Here is an 18,134-nt window from a genome sequence, read left to right as displayed (position 1 = left end):
CTGCCGCAGGTCGGGGAAGTTCGGGTTGAAGAGTGATGGCATCGCGGTAGGGGAGAGGAGGCATCTCTCCTGCCGCGATGGTTAGGTTGCCGGGCCGCTGAACTAATGGCGCCAACGGCCATCAGCTCAGCGGTCCCTTTTTCGGCACTTAGACCTGGTTTTATTTCGTCTAAGTGAAAAAGGTCTAAGTGCCGACTAAACTGTATTGGTTATACCTGTTGTAAGGCTAGGTGTAAGTCGGCCCTCCTCCCGCCCACTGCCCGCCCTTTCCCCTCCTCTAAACACACCTCTTTTCTCTCTGTGCGTTTAGAGGCAAGGGAAAGGCCTAAGCTGTTTTTAGATACGTCTAAAAATCAGCTTTGGTTATGGGTACTTGGACGATCAGGCTTTTTGATCGTCTAAGTAGCCATTTAGGACACTTTTTATATGTTTTTTTATTTTTACCCCCATATTGTTTAGCACATGGGAGCCATCTTGAAATACAAATAGTGTAATATGAATTACAGAAGCTGCTGTCTTTAGAATAAATCTTTTTGGTTTAAACCTATATTTCTAAGTGAGATGGCCTCAATCTGTTTGTTACCTTGCCAGCAGCTAAAGAAACTACCAATTCCTAGAGGCAACGTCAGTAACCTTAAAGCAGCTAGGGTTCTCACTGTAGACATTCATGGGACTCAGCAGCTCTCCAGTAGTCAACACTTACTTTTTGAAATAATCAGTTTAGATGTCTCGCTTCAGAAATTGTCTCATGTTTTACTGCCAAGTAAGGTTGTGGGAAATGGTGTATAATGCTTGTTTTGGCAGAAATTTTGTGAAAACAGCATGACTTCAGTAATTTGTTTGAAAATATCTCTTAAGTAGTGTCCAGGCCACTGAAACAGTTTTGCTGAGACAACAGATGGAGTAAAAAAAAAAAAAAAGCATTACTTTGGCACACCAACACAAAAGCTTACAATTTTAATAAGTACATAAAATGTATCCAAAATGCCAAAATTTTGGTTACAGCAGTATAAGCTGGTATTGGAAAAACAGCATCAATTGGAAACTATATAAGGGCATAATGATTCGTTTACCTCGGTCTGGGAAAATATAATCTTAATGTCACTATTTTCACAAATTGATCTAAATGAATCATTTTATTTTTTCCTTTATATAGTACCCTCTTGATGCTGTGTTTTCGATACTAGCTGGATAGCTCCCTATAGATAGCTTATACTGTTGGGACCAAAGTTTTGGCATTTCAGATGAGCTATATGAACAAATGAAATTGTCAGAGTTCTCCATACTCCCTTCCAAGGTAAAAATGAATTTACTATTCCATTCTCTATCTTCCATTATTTATTAGGATTTAATTACTACCTTTTTGATAAAATTCACTCAAGGCAGCATACAGCAAGAAGTCAAACATAAGCAAGAGATAATTACAGCAGAAAAAAATATTCAACAATACAAATTACAATAGCAATAAAACATTTAGCATAGGATGTAAGCAAAGATGGAACATATACCCCCCTTTTACAAAACCATAGTGTGGTTTTTTTAGTGCCGGCCATGGCAGTAACAGCTCTGATGCTCATAGTGGCGTGGCTCATACCGGCCATAGCAGTAATAGCTTGGACGCTGAGTTTCGGAGCTTTTACCGCCATGGACTCGGTGCAGTGTAAAGTCAAATACAGGACGATCAAGAGAAAGTAATAGCTTATGCCAGTCGTGTCCTACGCAAATCTGAATGTAACGATAGCAATTGCAATATTTTTAAATTAGAGTTTTTTGCATTAAAGTGGGCGGCTACTGAAAAATTCAAGGACTACTTGCTGTATAAGAAATTTCTCATCCGTACAGATCATAACCCACTTCAATATTTAGAGTCTGCCAATATTCATGCCACTGAACAGCACTGTCTGGTGCAATTAGCCAATCTAGATTCTGAAATTAACTATAAGCAGGCTTTTTTTTTTTAAATGAATCCCATTTAAATTGCTCAAACTACTACTGAACCTAATTCAGAGTAGCTTTCCAAATCAAAGACTTATTCTTTAAACTCTCCACCTACCTTTTCATTTTTCTTAACAATTACCCTTTACCAAATCCTAAAACTCAGAAGTGCTTTACAATCTCCTTGAATTACTTAACATAGCTTCTTATTCTTTTCAACTATCAATTTCACTAGCTTTAATTATTCCTAAATCCAAAAAGTAACCAATGGAACTTCCCTTTTATTACTCAAATCAAAATCCTGACTCTAACCACTGAAAACTGCTGAGAATCCCACATGCACACTCTCAGAATTTCCACGTGCACACTCTATTAGAATTCTTTCCAACACTCATACATCATCCAAGCATTCTCCAGGATCCTGAGCTCAAAGTCTCAGCATTTATTTGCTGTTTTATGCAGCTACTTTAGGGCTTTTCCCCTCCAAGTGAGTTTTTAAAACAATTTATTTTTACACTTTGTTACAGAGCCACTAGCTCAAGCTGCTGTGGACTGCCTCTGTCCAGGGTAGAAAGGCCTGTAGGGAGTCTCTCTGGGGAGACTGTGACAATAGTGCATCCTGAAGTGGACACATATGTGCCCTTGCCCAGGGTACTATTTCTATGGAAGCCATCATTGAGCTCAGAACCTTAGGGTAGTGCCACGTTGTAGGCTGCAACAGAAGTTTCATAATTTGCCCCCAAAGTTTCTGTCTATATGACTGGTAGAAAATGTCAGCCTTTTGCCATATTGAAGAGAACTCCCAGGTATTCCAAAGACTGAGCATGGACTAAATGGCTCCAACTAGAGGCAAAACTATTATTCGCTTGGGTAGAAAAGCACCTTCTGGCAATCATGGTGATGCACATAGCCAGAGTGGACAGTGTGCAAGTGGACTACCTCAGCAGACAGACATTGGATCCAGGAGAGTGGTCGTTGGCCCTGGGGGTGTTCCAAGATATTGTTGGAGGTTGGGGTCATCCAGCATTCAATCGAATGGCAACAGCATGCAACAAGAAAGCGCCTCAGTTTTTCAGCTAAAGATACAAACTAAGCTAAACTAAAACTTAACCTTACATACCTGGTCTTCAACCAATGGAAGCTCGACGCGGTTAACAATAAATTTTAAAAAAATAAAGTAAACTGAAATACAGCAGTTAGTTTTCAAAATGTTTAGCAAATAAAAAAGTTTTTAGAAGTTTACGGAAGAGTTGGAAGGAACTGAGACACCTCAAAATTAGGGGAAGCTCATTCCATAGTTGGGGAAATTTAAACGCTAGAGAGCTGCTAAAATTCTCAACTCCTTTAATTATTTCCTAGAAGTAAGAGAAATCATGGCCGAAGTCCATACTGTTATATGTATTTCCTCCATGGCCACTGATAAGCCAGGTGGTCCGTCACATATCATCTCACCCAGGGAGGGTGATTTCATGACCCTGGATTGGCCCAGGTGTCCTTGGTAAACAGATCTAGTATGCATGCAAGTGGACGAATGTCTCTGGCTCTAGTTGTATCTGGACTTGCTCACACAAGGGCCGATTGCTCTAGAACAGGGGTGTCCAACCACCAACCCAGCAAGGTGTTTTGTGTGGCCCAGTTCGAGGGCATGATGTTTTGCTCATTGCCGCCCCCAGGAGTTTACTTTCTGACCGTCTCCCTCCTCCTTCATTTTTCTGCTTAATGCTTCGTGTGGCAGCGGCGGCTCCTCGTGTGTCCAGTGGCTGACATGGAAGTGCTCCCTCTGATGTTATCCTGAATGAACCCGAAGAATGGGAGAGGAAAATATAACTAAAACAACAAATTCTCCCAAACCCCAAGAAAGAAACTGAGATGAGAGGAAGAGACCGCTAGTAGAGGGGATTCACTCAAAGGAAGATAAATTCAATTAAATATTACTAAAATATATAAGAGAGCCCTCAGTCACACAGCCTTCCTCCAGTCTCCCGGAGATAACGGCTGTCACTGGTTTGCACCCAGAAAGGTGTCAACTGTGAAACATCCCCGGGCTCTCTTGTGAGTTTGGTGATAAATAACACAAAAGTGCAGAAAGTGTGTACAAAATCAAAAACACCCTTTCTACTAGTGGTCTCTGCCCCTGATCCAGGGGGGCCAAAGAAAGAAAATTCAAGTGTCCAAATTCAGTAATAAAGCCAATGGAAGATACTTAGCTTCTCAAGGAAAAACAGCCAGCAGGTAACCAAGTGTCCTACGGGACTCCGTTTCGGGGGTAGACCCCCTTCTTCAGGAACGGCTGGCTCAAAGCAGAAGCCCCAAAATCAGTGGGCTGTAGCGAATTGGCAGTGAAGGAAAATGGCGCTTGAACAAGATGGACGCCTCCGATTTGAACTGCGGAAAAGGTGACGTCACTGCATCATGTGACTAAACAGCTGAGGGCAAGAAGAAAATTACTAACCCTCGCAGGAGAGTCTAAAATAGTCATACTGAATAAAGTCCAAAATACGCACAATCAAAGCTAAGAACACTCTGAGGGATTAGAAAGTGTGATGCCACTCAATATATTCGTTATGCCCGGTAGGAAATAGAGTTTGGAGCTCAAAGATCCAATACTGCTCCCTTCGTTGCAATAGAGCTAATTTGTTGCCCTGGTAATCATCATAGATCTGCTCAATAACAGTCCAACTCAGATCTTGAAAAGTGTGATTAAATTGTACACAATGGGGCACCATAGGGGAGCTCATAGATTTGGTGTTAATCCTGCTCTGATGTTCTATCAGACGTGTTCTGATGGTTCTTTGGGTGCGCCCCATGTATAACATATGGCACAGACATTCAATTATGTATATAACCCACTTAGAGGTGCACAGGGTATTGGTTTTATGAAAATACACTTTAAGGGTCCCAGGATGTTGCCATGTGGGGCCCTCAATTGAACTAGCGCATATGTTACAGTTGTCACTGCATTTTGTATGCTGACCTGCGCGCTGGATCTGAGTTCGATTGGAAATATATCTTGAGTGGATCACACGGTCAGCAATGTTCCTGGGACGAGCATATGCAATACAAGGTAAGTCTTGAAAGCTGGAGTGGAGCTGGAGGATGTGCCAGTGGGACCTGATGCTCTGGGCCACTTCAGAGGCATGGTCTGAAAAAGAAAGGACACAGATGGTCTTGGTATCCTCACAGGAAGGAGCTTTTGAGAAAAGTAAGGACCTGTTTGCATAAAGAGCTCTTTTATAAGCTTGAGTAAGAACTCTATGAGGGTATCCCCGCTCGCTAAAGCGGGTGTACAGGATGCGTGCTTGCCTCCGAAATTCTCCAAGGTCCGTGCAAAGTCTACGAATGCGTAGAAACTGACTGATAGGCAAGGACTGTTTGAGTTTAGTGGGATGACAACTGGTATAATTTAAGTAGTTGTTGACTTCGACTGGTTTTCTATATAAAGTAGTGGTCAAGATGTTATCAGTTTTTTGGACCCATACATCCAAGAAAGAGATTTTATGGAGGTCATATGACATGGTAAATCTCAAATTGGGGTCGAGGGTATTGAGCCAATCCAGAAAATGGGACAGTAATTAAACAGGACCCGTCCAGACGCAAAAAACGTCATCAATGAATCTGAGCCATGTTTTGATGTAAAAGTGCCAGGCAGATGGATACAACAGCCGTTCCTCAAAAGAAGACACATACAAATTAGCGATGCTTGGAGCAGCAGCCGTGCCCATGGCGACTCCATGGGTCTGGAGAAAGAATTGTTGGTCAAACTGGAAATAATTGTGATAAAGGACCAACCGGGCTAGCTTAATAAGGAAATCAGCTCGAATACGATCGTGTTGAATGTCCTGCATAAAAATCCCAGAAATCAGTTCCAAGGCAGCGAGCTGAGGGATGTTAGAATATAGAGATTCCAGATCTAAAGTGACTAAAATGTAGTGGTCTTGTATGTCAGTAAATTGTTCGATAATGGACAAAAAGTGAGTGGTGTCTTTAATGTAGGACCTAGTGTTAGTCACCAGAGGTTTCAAAAACCAGTCAATAAATTTAGAGAGAGGTTCCAGAACCGTACCCCTCAAAGATACAATGGGTCTCCTGGGTGGGGGAAATGTATTTTTATGGACCTTGGGGACAATATAGAAGGTCGGACGACGGGGAAAGGGGAGCTTTAGATATTTCGCTTCAGCTTTCGTAAGCTGGCCATCCTCCAAAGCAGAATCTACTATGGTAGCTATAGTGCTAATCAAAGAATCAGTGGGATCCCCCGTAAGTACTGAATAAAAACGAGAGTCAAATAGCTGTTTGTGGACTTCCACTACATATTGGTGGTTACTCAAAACCACTATTGAGCCCCCCCTTGTCCGCCGGCTTGAAAACGCGTTGAGTATCATTCCCTAATTCAGTCAGCGCTCTATGTTCTGCTGTAGACATGTTAGAGAACCTACGGGGTTTCTGTTGAAGGGATAATTCAAGAGTTTTTAAATCCCTTATGACAAGCTCCCGAAAAGTGTAAAGAGCAGGATCAAGGGGACCTGGGGGTTGCCACGTAGAGGGAGCTCTAAAAATAGAGGGATCCCCGATATCAGGTTGATTCTGAAAGAATAATTTAATTTGGAGGGATCTAATGAAGCGTTCGATGTTGCAACGTGCTGTAAACAGATCGTAACGAGATGAGGGAACAAAAGAAAGACCTCTATTTAATACCCTAAGTTGGTCGGGGGTAAGAGGGATCCCAGATAAGTTGTTAACTATGGATTGACTGGGCCTGATGATCTGGTCTGGGGGCGCTTCTGTGGATCCATACTGGGATACTGCCCCCTGTTCGTTCCCCTCTGCCTGCCCCTCCTGGACCTCCGTCGTCCGCCCCGCCCCCCCCCCCGGGGGGCGACATCAGAGAGAAGGCTTCCAGATCAACTGCAGGAAGTGCGTAGGAGCCACCACCTGTGGCTTTAAGCAGAAAAACAACTGTGGCAGTGAGGAGGGAGCTGGCATGAACGTAAACACTCGCAGGAGGGAGGGAGGGAGAAAGGGTGTTGGGACTCAGCACAAACTTTGGACAAATGAAGGAAGGAAAGAGGGAGGGGGCATGAATTTTGGACACAGAATGAAGGGAAGGAGAGAGAAGAGCATGAGCCATAGGATGGAAGAATGGAGGGAGTGAGGGAAAAGATGCTGAGGTGAGGGAGGGAGTAGAAAGGGAGAATTGGGTGTCTGAGGGAAAGAGAGATGAAGAAAGAGGAGAACTGTTGGGCAGAGAGAGAGGAAGGGAGAGAGAATTATTGGACATGGTTGTGGGAGAGGAGTGAGGTAGAGATGCATGGAGAAGAGAGAGATGAGAGGGGAGTAATGTTGGATGTGGTGGTGAAGAGGGAACAGTGGGATAAATGGAAAGGAATGTAAGAGGGGCCTCAAGGAGGTGGAGGAGGTGAGAAGAATACTACTAGAATACAAATTCTACTAGATTTATGTAGATACAATTACTGTGCTTAATTTTGTAATTGTTTTTAACGGTGGAGTCAATTAAAACAATTAGGCAGCAGTAGGGTGCCTACCACTGCCTAACTTATGGCTCCATTTATAGAATCAGACCCTTCTTCTCTTTGCATGTCTACTATCATTCCCTCTGCATCCCTATCTGTCCTGGCTAATATTCCCTCTCTGTATGCCCATTCCTATCTTCCCTTCTGCATTGAGAGCCTGCCCTCTTTCTCACCATCCCTCTTGTGCCCAGCATTACCCTCTCTCTCCCTGTGCCTCCTTGAGTCCAGCTTCTCCTCCTCTCTTCCTTTTCTTTCTGAACCACAATCCCAAAGCCAGCATCTCTCCTTCCCTCTCTATCCCTCCTCCAACTTTGGGTGCAGATCTCTCCCATTCCCCCCCCCCGGTCCAGTCTTTCTCTTTTCCCTCTGCTGATACCGCCACCCCAATCCTAGAATATGTCTTTCTGTCTCTCCCCCTCCATCTATGGCTCAAACATCTCTCCCCTTCCCCAGTCTAGCATTTCTCTCCTTCCCCACTACCCCAGTAGTCAGGTCATGCTGCATCAATGTTCCCTCACCCTTCCACCATTGCAGACTTATACCTCTTCTTGCTTCTTTTCCAGTTCATTCTCTTTCTCTTCTATTGCCCCCCCCCCCAAAAAAAAAAAAAAAGCAGTCCTTTAACCTTCCATTTTGTCATGAGTAGTGTTCGGAAACACAGGCTGGTCCTGGAAGCCTTGTCTCTGTTGTGAACTCCTATGTTGATGCTTCTTCCTGTTCCCACATAGCAGACACAAGGCTTCTGTATCATGATGAAATGGAAGGTTGCATGTCCTCTGGGGGGGGGGGGGGGGGCGGAAGGAGGAAATGATGGCTAGTCTGCTCTGAAGGGGCAAGAAGGTGAGGTCCCCAACTTCAAGGGGTGGAGGGAGAGTGGTTAGAAGATGCCTGAAAAATCTGGGGTGGTAAAGAGTTGGTAAGCCATTCTTTTGGATGGCACTTGTCACCCTGTGCTACCCCGTAGCAATGCCTATGCTGAGATCAGGTGTAAATGCCAATGTCTGCCTTTCTTGAAGTATGCATGCATTACTGTTGCAAAATCAGAAATATAAACAAACTTATCTGGCCTACAAGAAGCATACTAGTGCAAAAAAGTGAAAACGATTAATCACAACCAATCAGATCCTCAAAAGGTTAATCTACCAGGAGATAAATTACTTAATTAAATGAAGGAAAGGATTTCAGAATTGCTACTCCAAGGATCATAGTAATATTATCCATATAAGGAATTGTGGTAGGAGTATCTTTCATCGATCCAAAACCTTCATATTTAAAAATGACTATATATGACACTTAATCTAAAAATGTTATAGTTACTACTCAAAATTTTATTCAGATTATCTCTTATTCAATTTTATGTTTATAGATTATTTTTGTTTCTTATATTAAAGAAAAAACTACTTTTTGAGAACTCTGTGAATAATTCAGCAATTAAATATGTGCAAATAGCATTGTGAAAATAAAATTTAGAACAATTCTATTCTAAATTTTGTTATTTGCACATATTTAATTGCTGAATTATTCATAGAGTTCTCAAAAAGTAGTTTTTTCTTTAATATAAGAAACAAAAATAATCTATAAACATAAAATTGAATAAGAGATAATCTGAATAAAATTTTGAGTAGTAACTATAAAAATTTTAGATTAAGTGTCACATATAGTCATTTTTAAAATATGAAGGTTTTGGATCAATGAAGGATACTCCTACCACAATTCCTTATATGGATAATATTACTATGATTCTTGGAGTGGCAATTCTGAGATCCTTTCCTTCATTTAATTAAGTAATTTATCTCCTACAAGAAGCATACCCATAAGCAGATCTGCATGCATAAATGGCAGCTTTCTAAAACAGTTTATATGTGTATGTAATTTACACATGCAAATGACACTATCTATACTGTACATGTAAAAACTGCTTAAGCATTCTGAACTAATTTCCTTAAGCTGCTTTTTAATTCTACCTCACTTCTTTGTGAGCAGGATAAGCTCTTTGATAGCACTGAATCCAGCTTCACTCTGGGGACAATAATTTACTGTGCATTTCACCTAAGAAGAGATGTTCAAGCATTTGACTCCTAAAGACTTCCAGAAGGATCAAGGGATTAATGGCTTTCACATTCCTCTGTAACTCTCCCTTGCCTGACCAGCAAGCCCAGCATTTCAGATGGCTCGGATTCCCTAATTAGGAGTCTTTGCACAGCCACATACCGTGTCTCCACCCCTTTTATAATAAATGTAGCTTACTGTGCACTGGTCTATAATCATTTCAGTTAGGGCTTTCCTTAACAACTTTATAAACATCTGGCATCTTAGTACAGAACTTGGCCTGAATTACCAAAAAAAGGCTGCAGTCTTCTAAATGAGGTAATAGACAATGGATTCTACTGCGGCTTCCCATATCAGCCTGAAAAACCAAAAGCAATGAAATAATTTCAGACAAATGTTACTTTTCAGACTGCACTGTATCTTAGACTGGTTGCATCTGTATTCCTAGACTATCAGTACAAGCCTTGTATTTTCTACATTTTGCCCTGGGCTCTTTGGTTAGTGACAGGGGTCTTAACCTGGGGTCCATGGAAGGGTTTTAGGGGGTCCATAAGGGTCAGATAAAAATTAACATTTATATTCAAAATACAGCCCGGTACTATCGATTTTTCTTGCACATAACGAGAGAGTAGATGTAGTAGTAGTAGTAATGATAGTAGAAAACTTAATAGTAGTAGATCTATTTTAATTTGGACAAGAGGATTATATTTCATAATTATGAGTGACCATTACTTAATGTGACCATATGTCCCGTTTTGAACGGGACCGTCCCATTTTTAGATTCCCTATCCCGTTGTCCCTACATACAGATTCAGGATGCCAAAATGTCCCGTTTTCAGAGAGAGCGTCCTGAAGCTGTGCGTGGGGACAACGGGGCAGGCGATCGCGGAGCCTAGGCTTTCTCCCTGCTTTCCTGCCATCAACGCAGCAACAGGGCCAGGCGAGGTGAATGCACAGACTGCACAACGGCCGGTCAGAAGCCTTCTCACTGACATCAATTCTGACATCAGAGAGGAAGTTCCGGGCCAGCTAATCGCTGCCTGGCTGGCCTGGAACTTCCTCTCTGATGTCAGAATTGATGTTGGGGGAAGGCTTCTGGGCCAGCCATTGTGCAGTTGCTGCACTTGCCTCGCCTGGCCCTGTTGCTGCATCATCATCTGGGAAGCAGGGAAAAAGATAAAGTTAGGGGAGTGTGTCAGCGTTGGCTTGAGGGGGGCAGGGAGGAGGCGGTGGCTGAGGGGGGGGCAGGGAGAGAGTAAGAAAGACAGACAGAAAAAAAGAAGGGGGGGCAAGGAGAGAGAAATCGGGTATTAACAATGCCAGAATCACCAGTTCCACTAATGCTTTCTACAAACAGCAGCAGTGTTAAACAAGCTTACAAAGATTTAGTAGTGACTGATACCAAAAAGAAGATGCCTTCTTGACTGTGTTTAGATTTTAATAAGGGGTTCTGTCATTGCGGTTTTAGGGAAAATGCAGTGGATTCTAATTTTCTTGTCTTATTGTCATTCTCTAACCTCATTCATATATTGTTTCCAGAAAGCTTTTGAAACACAAAGATGTTTATTCTTTCAAACACCCAGAAGAAAACAAGTAGAATGTTGATATACTGAACCCAGGCAAACTTAATCATCTCCCAGAAACCTGGCTGGTATAAAATAACTTCCACTGGATATCGAATGACAGCATCAATCACAAATGAAAGAGAAAGAAAGGGGGGGGCAGGGAGAGAGAAAGGAAGGGGGGACGGAGAGAGAGAGAAAGAAAGAAAGGATGCACAGTTAGAAAGAAGTGCAACTAGAGACTCACTAGACAACAAAGGTATGAAAAATGATTTTATTTTCAATTTAGTGATCAAAATGTGTCAGTTTTGAGAATTTATATCTGCTGTCTATATTTTGCACTATATTTGTCTATTTTTCTATGGTTGTTACTGAGGTGATATTGTATATTTTAAAGTCATCTGTCTTGACCTCCTTGAAACCTCCCCCAATATAAATGATAATTAACATTTTCTCTGCATACATTGTGCTTTGTTGGGGGGGGGGTTATTTTATAGTTACCATTATGAATTAATAAGATATTCTGCGTACATGAAAAATGAATGGAAGAAATTGGGGGCAGGGCTAGGACGGGACTAGGGTGGAATTTGGGGTGGGACTAAAAATCAGTAGATGTCACGTTTTGAGGAAAAAAATAAATGGTCACGTTGCCATTACTTTTTCTATAAAAAAGAAATGTTGTATGCAAAGTTGTGTTAAGAACATAAGAAGTTGCCTCCGCTGAGGCAGACCTGAGGTCCATCCTGCCCAGCGATCCACTCCCGCGGCGGCCCATCAGGCCTAATTGTCTGAACAGTGTCCCTGACTAATTTTGTAACTGCCTCTAATCCTCTAATCCTATCCCTATTGCCTACCTCTACTCCTATCTGTACCCCTCAATCCCTTTGTCCTCCAGGTACCTGTCCAGACCTTCTTTGAAGCCCTGTAGCGTGCTTCTGCTTATCACATCCTCCGGTAGTGCGTTCCATGTATCCACCACCCTCTGGGTGAAAAAGAACTTCCTGGCGTTTGTTCTAAACCTTTCCCCTTTCAATTTCTCTGAGTGCCCCCTTGTACTTGTGGTTCCCCATAATTTGAAAAATCTGTCCCTTTCTACTCTCTCTATGCCTTTCATGATCTTGAAGGTTTCTATCATGTCTCCTCTAAGTCTCCGCTTTTCCAGGGAGAAAAGCCCCAGCTTCTTCAGTCTGTCAGTATATGAGAGGTCTTCCATACCCTTTATTAGCTTAGTTGCTCTTCTCTGGACTCTGGGGAAGGGGGTCTATAGCTTTCATCAGATTCTTAAAGGTTAAGAATCGCTGGGTTAGTGGGTTAACTGATGTAAAATAAATAAATAAAATGCATATATGTGACCATCTCTGGGGAAAAAGTTATTAAAGTCTCCAGAAACAAAAAAAGAGAGATTTTAATGAATTATGTTATAACACAGTTCAAATCTCATCCTTTTATGTGAAAAATTTTTTTTTTTAAATTACAGAAATTTAAACGTAACATTTTAAGACTAACATGAAAAATCTGCCATTTTCAATATTTTGGATTTGCCACTTTTGTCACCTTTTCCCGGAGATGGTCACATATGTCACACATCATCTATAGCCCACTTACATTTCAGCTGAATATAAAATGACACAAAAATGAGTATTACTGGGATCTGGCAGATACACTTTTGAAAGTGCATCCAGAGAGCCAAGCTGTGAATTTCTCAGTCCTCTTTTATTTTGTTACCTGCACTGATCTGCAAGGTATTGCGGTATATAAATACATTTTTATGTTATGTTAAGAAAACCTGCCTAAGAGTCATAATGGAGATCAGCCAGGCAACAGAAAAATCATATGAGTGTGGCAAGATATCTTTATATCTGACCACGAGAGTGATATTGCAGAAGAATTTAAAAGGCCCTTTGTATGTTTAACATAGTTGATAAAGATATTTAAATAAAGGGATGCCAAGTACATAGCCATACATTTTTGTTTTGTTGACTACCAATATAAAATAAAACAGGAGTTATTAGCTATCCATCCACCTATTCTCTAAAATAAAAATATGCATATAATATACATCTGTGTAGCTAAGTTGAGTTGTATGTTATATGACTATCCACCCCTTTTACAAAACCGCGCAAGAGGTTTTTAGTACAAGCCGGCATGCTGAATGCTGTGCGCTGCTCTGACACTCATAGGAACTCTGACTGTCGGAGCAGAGTATTCAGTGTGCCGGCTAGCGCTAAAACCTCTTACGCAGTTTTGTAAAGGAGGGTGAGTATTTTTGCTGATGTAAGTCACTACCCTTTAAAAATTTTCAAAAGGATCGCCGGCATGGCAGCAATTCTCAAGTGCTGCACGTGGACTCCTCCATGCTCTTCCTCTGCCATAGCCTTTTGAACCAGAAATAGAAAGTAATCATGGAGGAGGTGGGCTGCAATGGAGTGGGCTGCAGGCAGTGCTTGAGGACTGCTGCCACACTGGTGATCATCTTGAAAATTTTAAAAGATGAAGCATGTAGGGCAGGGGTGTCAAAGTCCCTCCTTGAGGGCCGCAATCAAGTCGGGTTTTCAGGATTTCCCCTATGAATATGCATGAGATCTATTAGCATACAATGAAAGCAGTGCATGCAAACAGATCTCATGCATATTCATTGGGGAAATCCTGAAAACCCGACTGGATTGCGGCCCTCAAGGAGGGACTTTGACACCCCTGATGTAGAGGCTTCAGATCGTGGGAGGAGGGATAAGGGAGGGACATCCCATCTATGGGGACCCTCTAGATCAGCCCTGCTTGACATCCACCCCCACCCCTGTAATGCTGGCATTAATTGCATTAATTTTTTTTTAATGTGAGTTAAACAACATGTTAATCATGTAATTAACACATTGATTGTGTTATTAGTCCATTAATTTTTCAGCCTTAATTCTTACACAGTACTATAGTATAAATTACTGTGTATCATACTAGCTTTATAGTTTTTCAGTGTTCTAAATATAATTTCCTTTGTTACAGCTACAAGTGATAAGCTGGCAGCCTCTTTTGAAATGGAAATGTCTCAGGCTGGATTTAGTGCTCATTATTCACAGGTAACTTGATCATATAAATATGAACACTATGATTTTACTTTTAAACATATTAAGGTTATTTTTTTTTCTCAAAACTGTGGATGAATTTTTCTTCAAGATTGAACTTGAATGCTGAACAGTGTAAAATTTCACATTTAGATGGTAATATTTTAAAAACGCAAGCAAGTGCCTACACTTATTTTATAAAGACACATAGGCACCAATATGTTTCATAAAACCTGTAAGTAACATAGCTTGTAGGTGCAGGTAGTCTTGTCTGTTCTCAGGGTAAATGACCATGCCTAGATTATGCATGAAAAGTAGCATATTTATAATCTACACATGTACCTCCAAACATAATCTTATACAGTATGGGGCAGATTCTGTATAGGACACCGGTCTCAGCAGCCGCCTAAGAAGTGGTTGAGAATTGCTCACCGGTGTCCTATGCAGAATCGTGTTTGCCCTAAAGGACAGACGCCTAACCCTCCTCGATTCTCTAACCAGCACCCATGTCATGACCGCCAGTTACAGAATTGCGCTTTAAAACTAGATGTGGTTGGCCAAAATGATTGTGGCTCAGCTTATAGGGGGAATTCCTCTGCCGTGATCAACTGAGCAGCTGCAGCAGGGGGACCCCCCCCCCCCCCCGGCAGCAGAGATGCAAATTCCACCCTGCTGGAGCTGCTCCCCTCCCCCCTCACCTGGTGACACTTAGCTGGATGACACGGGACTGTGAAGAATTGCAAAGGGACTTGAACAAAGTAGGGGAATGGGCGACAAGATGGCAGATGAAGTTCAACATTGAGAAATGTAAAGTATTGCATGTAAGAAACAGAAACCCAAAGTACAACTATACGATTGGAAGGATGTTATTGAATGAGAGTACCCAAGAAAGGGACTTGGGGGTAATGGTGGACATGACAATGAAGTCGAAAGCACAGTGCGCAGCAGCCGCTAAGAAGGCAAACAGAATGCTAGGCATAATCAAGAAGGATATTACAACCAGAACGAAAGAAGTTATCCTGCCATTGTATCGGGCGATGGTGCGTCCGCATCTGGAGTACTGCGTCCAATATTGGTCGCCATACCTTAAGAAGGACTCGAGAGGGTTCAGAGGAGAGCGACGCGTCTGATAAAGGGGATGGAAAACCTTTCATACGCTGAGAGATTGGAGAAACTGGGTCTCTTTTCCCTGAAGAAGAGGAGGCTTAGAGGGGATATGATAGGGGATATGATAGAGACTTACAAGATCATGAAGGGCATAGAGAGAGTGGAGAGGGACAGATTCTTCAAACTTTCGAATAATAAAAGAACAAGAGGACATTCGAAAAGTTGAAAGGGGACAGATTCATAACGAATGCTAGGAAGTTCTTCTTTACCCAACGTGTGGTGGACACCTGGAATGCACTTCCAGAGAGCGTAATAGAGCAGAGTACAGTACTGGGGTTTAAGAAAGGATTGGACAGTTTCCTGCTCGAAAAGGGGATAGAGGGGTATAGAGAGAGGATTACTGCACAGGTCCTGGACCTGTTGGACCTCCGTGTGAGCGGACTGCTGGGCACGATGGACCTCAGGTCTGACCCAGCAGAGGCATTGCTTATGTTCTTATGGCAATTTTGTAGGGTGTTCTCCATTTTGTACAAATATCTCCAGCAATGGGCCAAAGTATTAAAAAAATACTGGCCTATACTTCAAACGCATCATAAAATCAAAGATAAGTCCTGTATGGTAGCTTACAGGAGGAATTGGAAACTGAATGATAAACTCTGTAAATCTGATGTATGGACTGACAGACACAGTGTATCTACAGGACATTATGGCCCTGATTTTGCAAAATGCGTCTAAAGTTAGGCTCCCTTTAGAAACATAGAAATAGACGGCAGATAAGGGCCACGGCCCATCCAGTCTGTCCACCCTAATGACCCTCCCCTACCTTTGCCCTGTGAATAGATCCCATGTGTCGATCCCGTTTGGCCTTAAAATCAGGCATGCTGCTGGCCTCAATCACCTGTAGTGGAAGACTATTCCAGCGATCAACCACCCTTTCAGTGAAAAAGAATTTCCTGGTGTCACCTCGCAGTTTCCTGCCCTGATTTTCCACGTTTGCCCTATTGTTGCCTGGGACCCTTGAAAAAGAAGATATCTTCCTCCACTTCGATGCGGCCCGTGAGGTACTTGAACATCTCGATCATGTCTCCCCTCTCTCTGCGCTCCTCGAGCAAGTATAGCTGTAATTTATCTAGCCGTTCTTCGTACGGGAGATCCTTGAGTCCCGAGACCATCCTGGTGGCCATTCTCTGGACCAACGTCAACTTTAGGTGTCCTTTCTAGAATCGCGCTAAGCGGCGTTCAGCACTGTTTAAACGTCTTAACTTTTTAGGCATCCTTTAGAGAATCAGGTTTTAGGTGAGATTTAGACATCCAGACAATGTCCTTAATGTTATCATATTTTATTATGTTATTAGAATGGTGATTTTATGCTGTTTTTCATTATAATTGTAATACTGGGAGTTGAATCTGTTAATGCTTTTATTTATTTCTCTTCCATCAGCCAGAATGACTGGGATTCGAACCAGCAACATTAAGGTAGAAGGCTGTAGGTTTAACCAGTATGCTACAGAGTGAGCCAGCAAGCTGCATAGCAATTGTATGCTAGGTAATATAGGCATTGTGAGGAAGTCTACTTTTGAGCATGGTTTAGGCTTCAGATAGACCTGAGTTCTATGGATAGAACTTAGGCACAGTTTGGACATCCTTAATGTGATCTGCTAAATAGCTCTCTAGGTTTTTATTTTTGCTTTATTAAGCAATCAGAGTATTATGTGTAATCTCATGATGGAAGGGAATGTCATTGAAACATAGAAGATGACGGCAGAAAAGGGCTACAGCCCATCAAGTCTGCCCACTCTGCTTACCCACCCCCTGTCTATGCCCTAATGACCCAATTTCCTTATCTTGACCCTCATAGGGATCCCACATGGGTATCCCATTTATTCTTAAAGTCTGGCACGCTGTCTGCCTCGATCACCTGCACTGGAAGCTTGTTCCAATGATCAACCACTCTCTCTGTGAAGAAATACTTTCTGGTGTCGCCATGAAATTTTCTGCCCCTGAGTTTGAGCAGGTGCCCTCTTGTGGCCGAGGGTCCCTTGAGAAAGAAAATATCATCTCCCAGGATAGAACAATTGCATTGAATAAACTTATAACTTGTAATTGCAGGTATGTGGTATACGTTTTGATATGCCCATGCCGTTTGTTATATTGGCCACACCTCTAGAGCTTTTGAAACACGGCTATCTGAGCATAAACATAACATATCTCATCAAAATGTAGATGCTTTGACACGGCATTGCAAACAAGCAAACCACAAGTTTGAGGATTTTAAATGCTTAGTGATTGATTCTTTGACAGTACTGTTGTGCAGGGGAGATATTAAGAAAAAGCTTTATCAAATTGAACAACACAGGATTTTTTCCCTGAGGACGGTGTGACCTCAAAGGTTGAACCAAAGAGTGGAGTGGCAAGCATTTTTCTAACTTTTTTTTTGTTGTATTTTCTTAGTGTTATGTTGAATCAGCTGTTTTTGAAGGAAGTGCTTCTGGTTGTTGATTGGTAGATCTTGACCGGAAGGGATGCAATCTTCTGTGTGGTGTGTACTCAGAGTTTTTTTAACTGCTGAGTTCAGCATTCATTTGCTCCAGGGCTGGTCACTGTGCAGCAGCATATTTCAAGGATGTGTTCATTGATCCCCTGGCGAAACAAGGTCGCTTGTTGGAAAGTTAGAAGAGACATGACTGTTGGAGCTCAAGTTGTCTTTTTCCAGCTAAGTCCTTGAACGTTCTTCTGGGTGGCTTTGCCCTTTTCTAAATCTAAGCTGTTTCGTGAAGGAGTTTTTTTGCCTGTGAAAGTACTGAAAGCAGCTTATTCTGTACTTTTGGGTTTAAGCACTGCTATATTAATCTGAGGCTTTTTTTTCTCCCTCTTATTTTGGGTGCATGCTAGAT

The 18,134-nt window shown here is 42.1% G+C and overlaps 1 protein-coding gene across 1 annotated transcript in view; it reads left to right on the top strand.

The window, feature by feature from the left end:
- The window catches only part of ITGA1 (integrin subunit alpha 1), a 284,456-nt gene that overhangs the window by 164,612 nt on the left and 101,710 nt on the right, over nt 1-18,134 (top strand). Inside the window, exon 10 of the mRNA XM_033931541.1 lies at nt 14,075-14,148. Coding sequence (XP_033787432.1) covers nt 14,075-14,148 — 74 coding nt within the window. The remainder of the gene's footprint in view (nt 1-14,074; nt 14,149-18,134) is intronic.

Source organism: Geotrypetes seraphini, chromosome 1 (assembly GCF_902459505.1).
Source record: "Geotrypetes seraphini chromosome 1, aGeoSer1.1, whole genome shotgun sequence".
Taxonomy (NCBI): Eukaryota; Metazoa; Chordata; class Amphibia; order Gymnophiona; family Dermophiidae; genus Geotrypetes; species Geotrypetes seraphini.
This window is presented reverse-complemented; position numbering and strand designations above follow the sequence as displayed.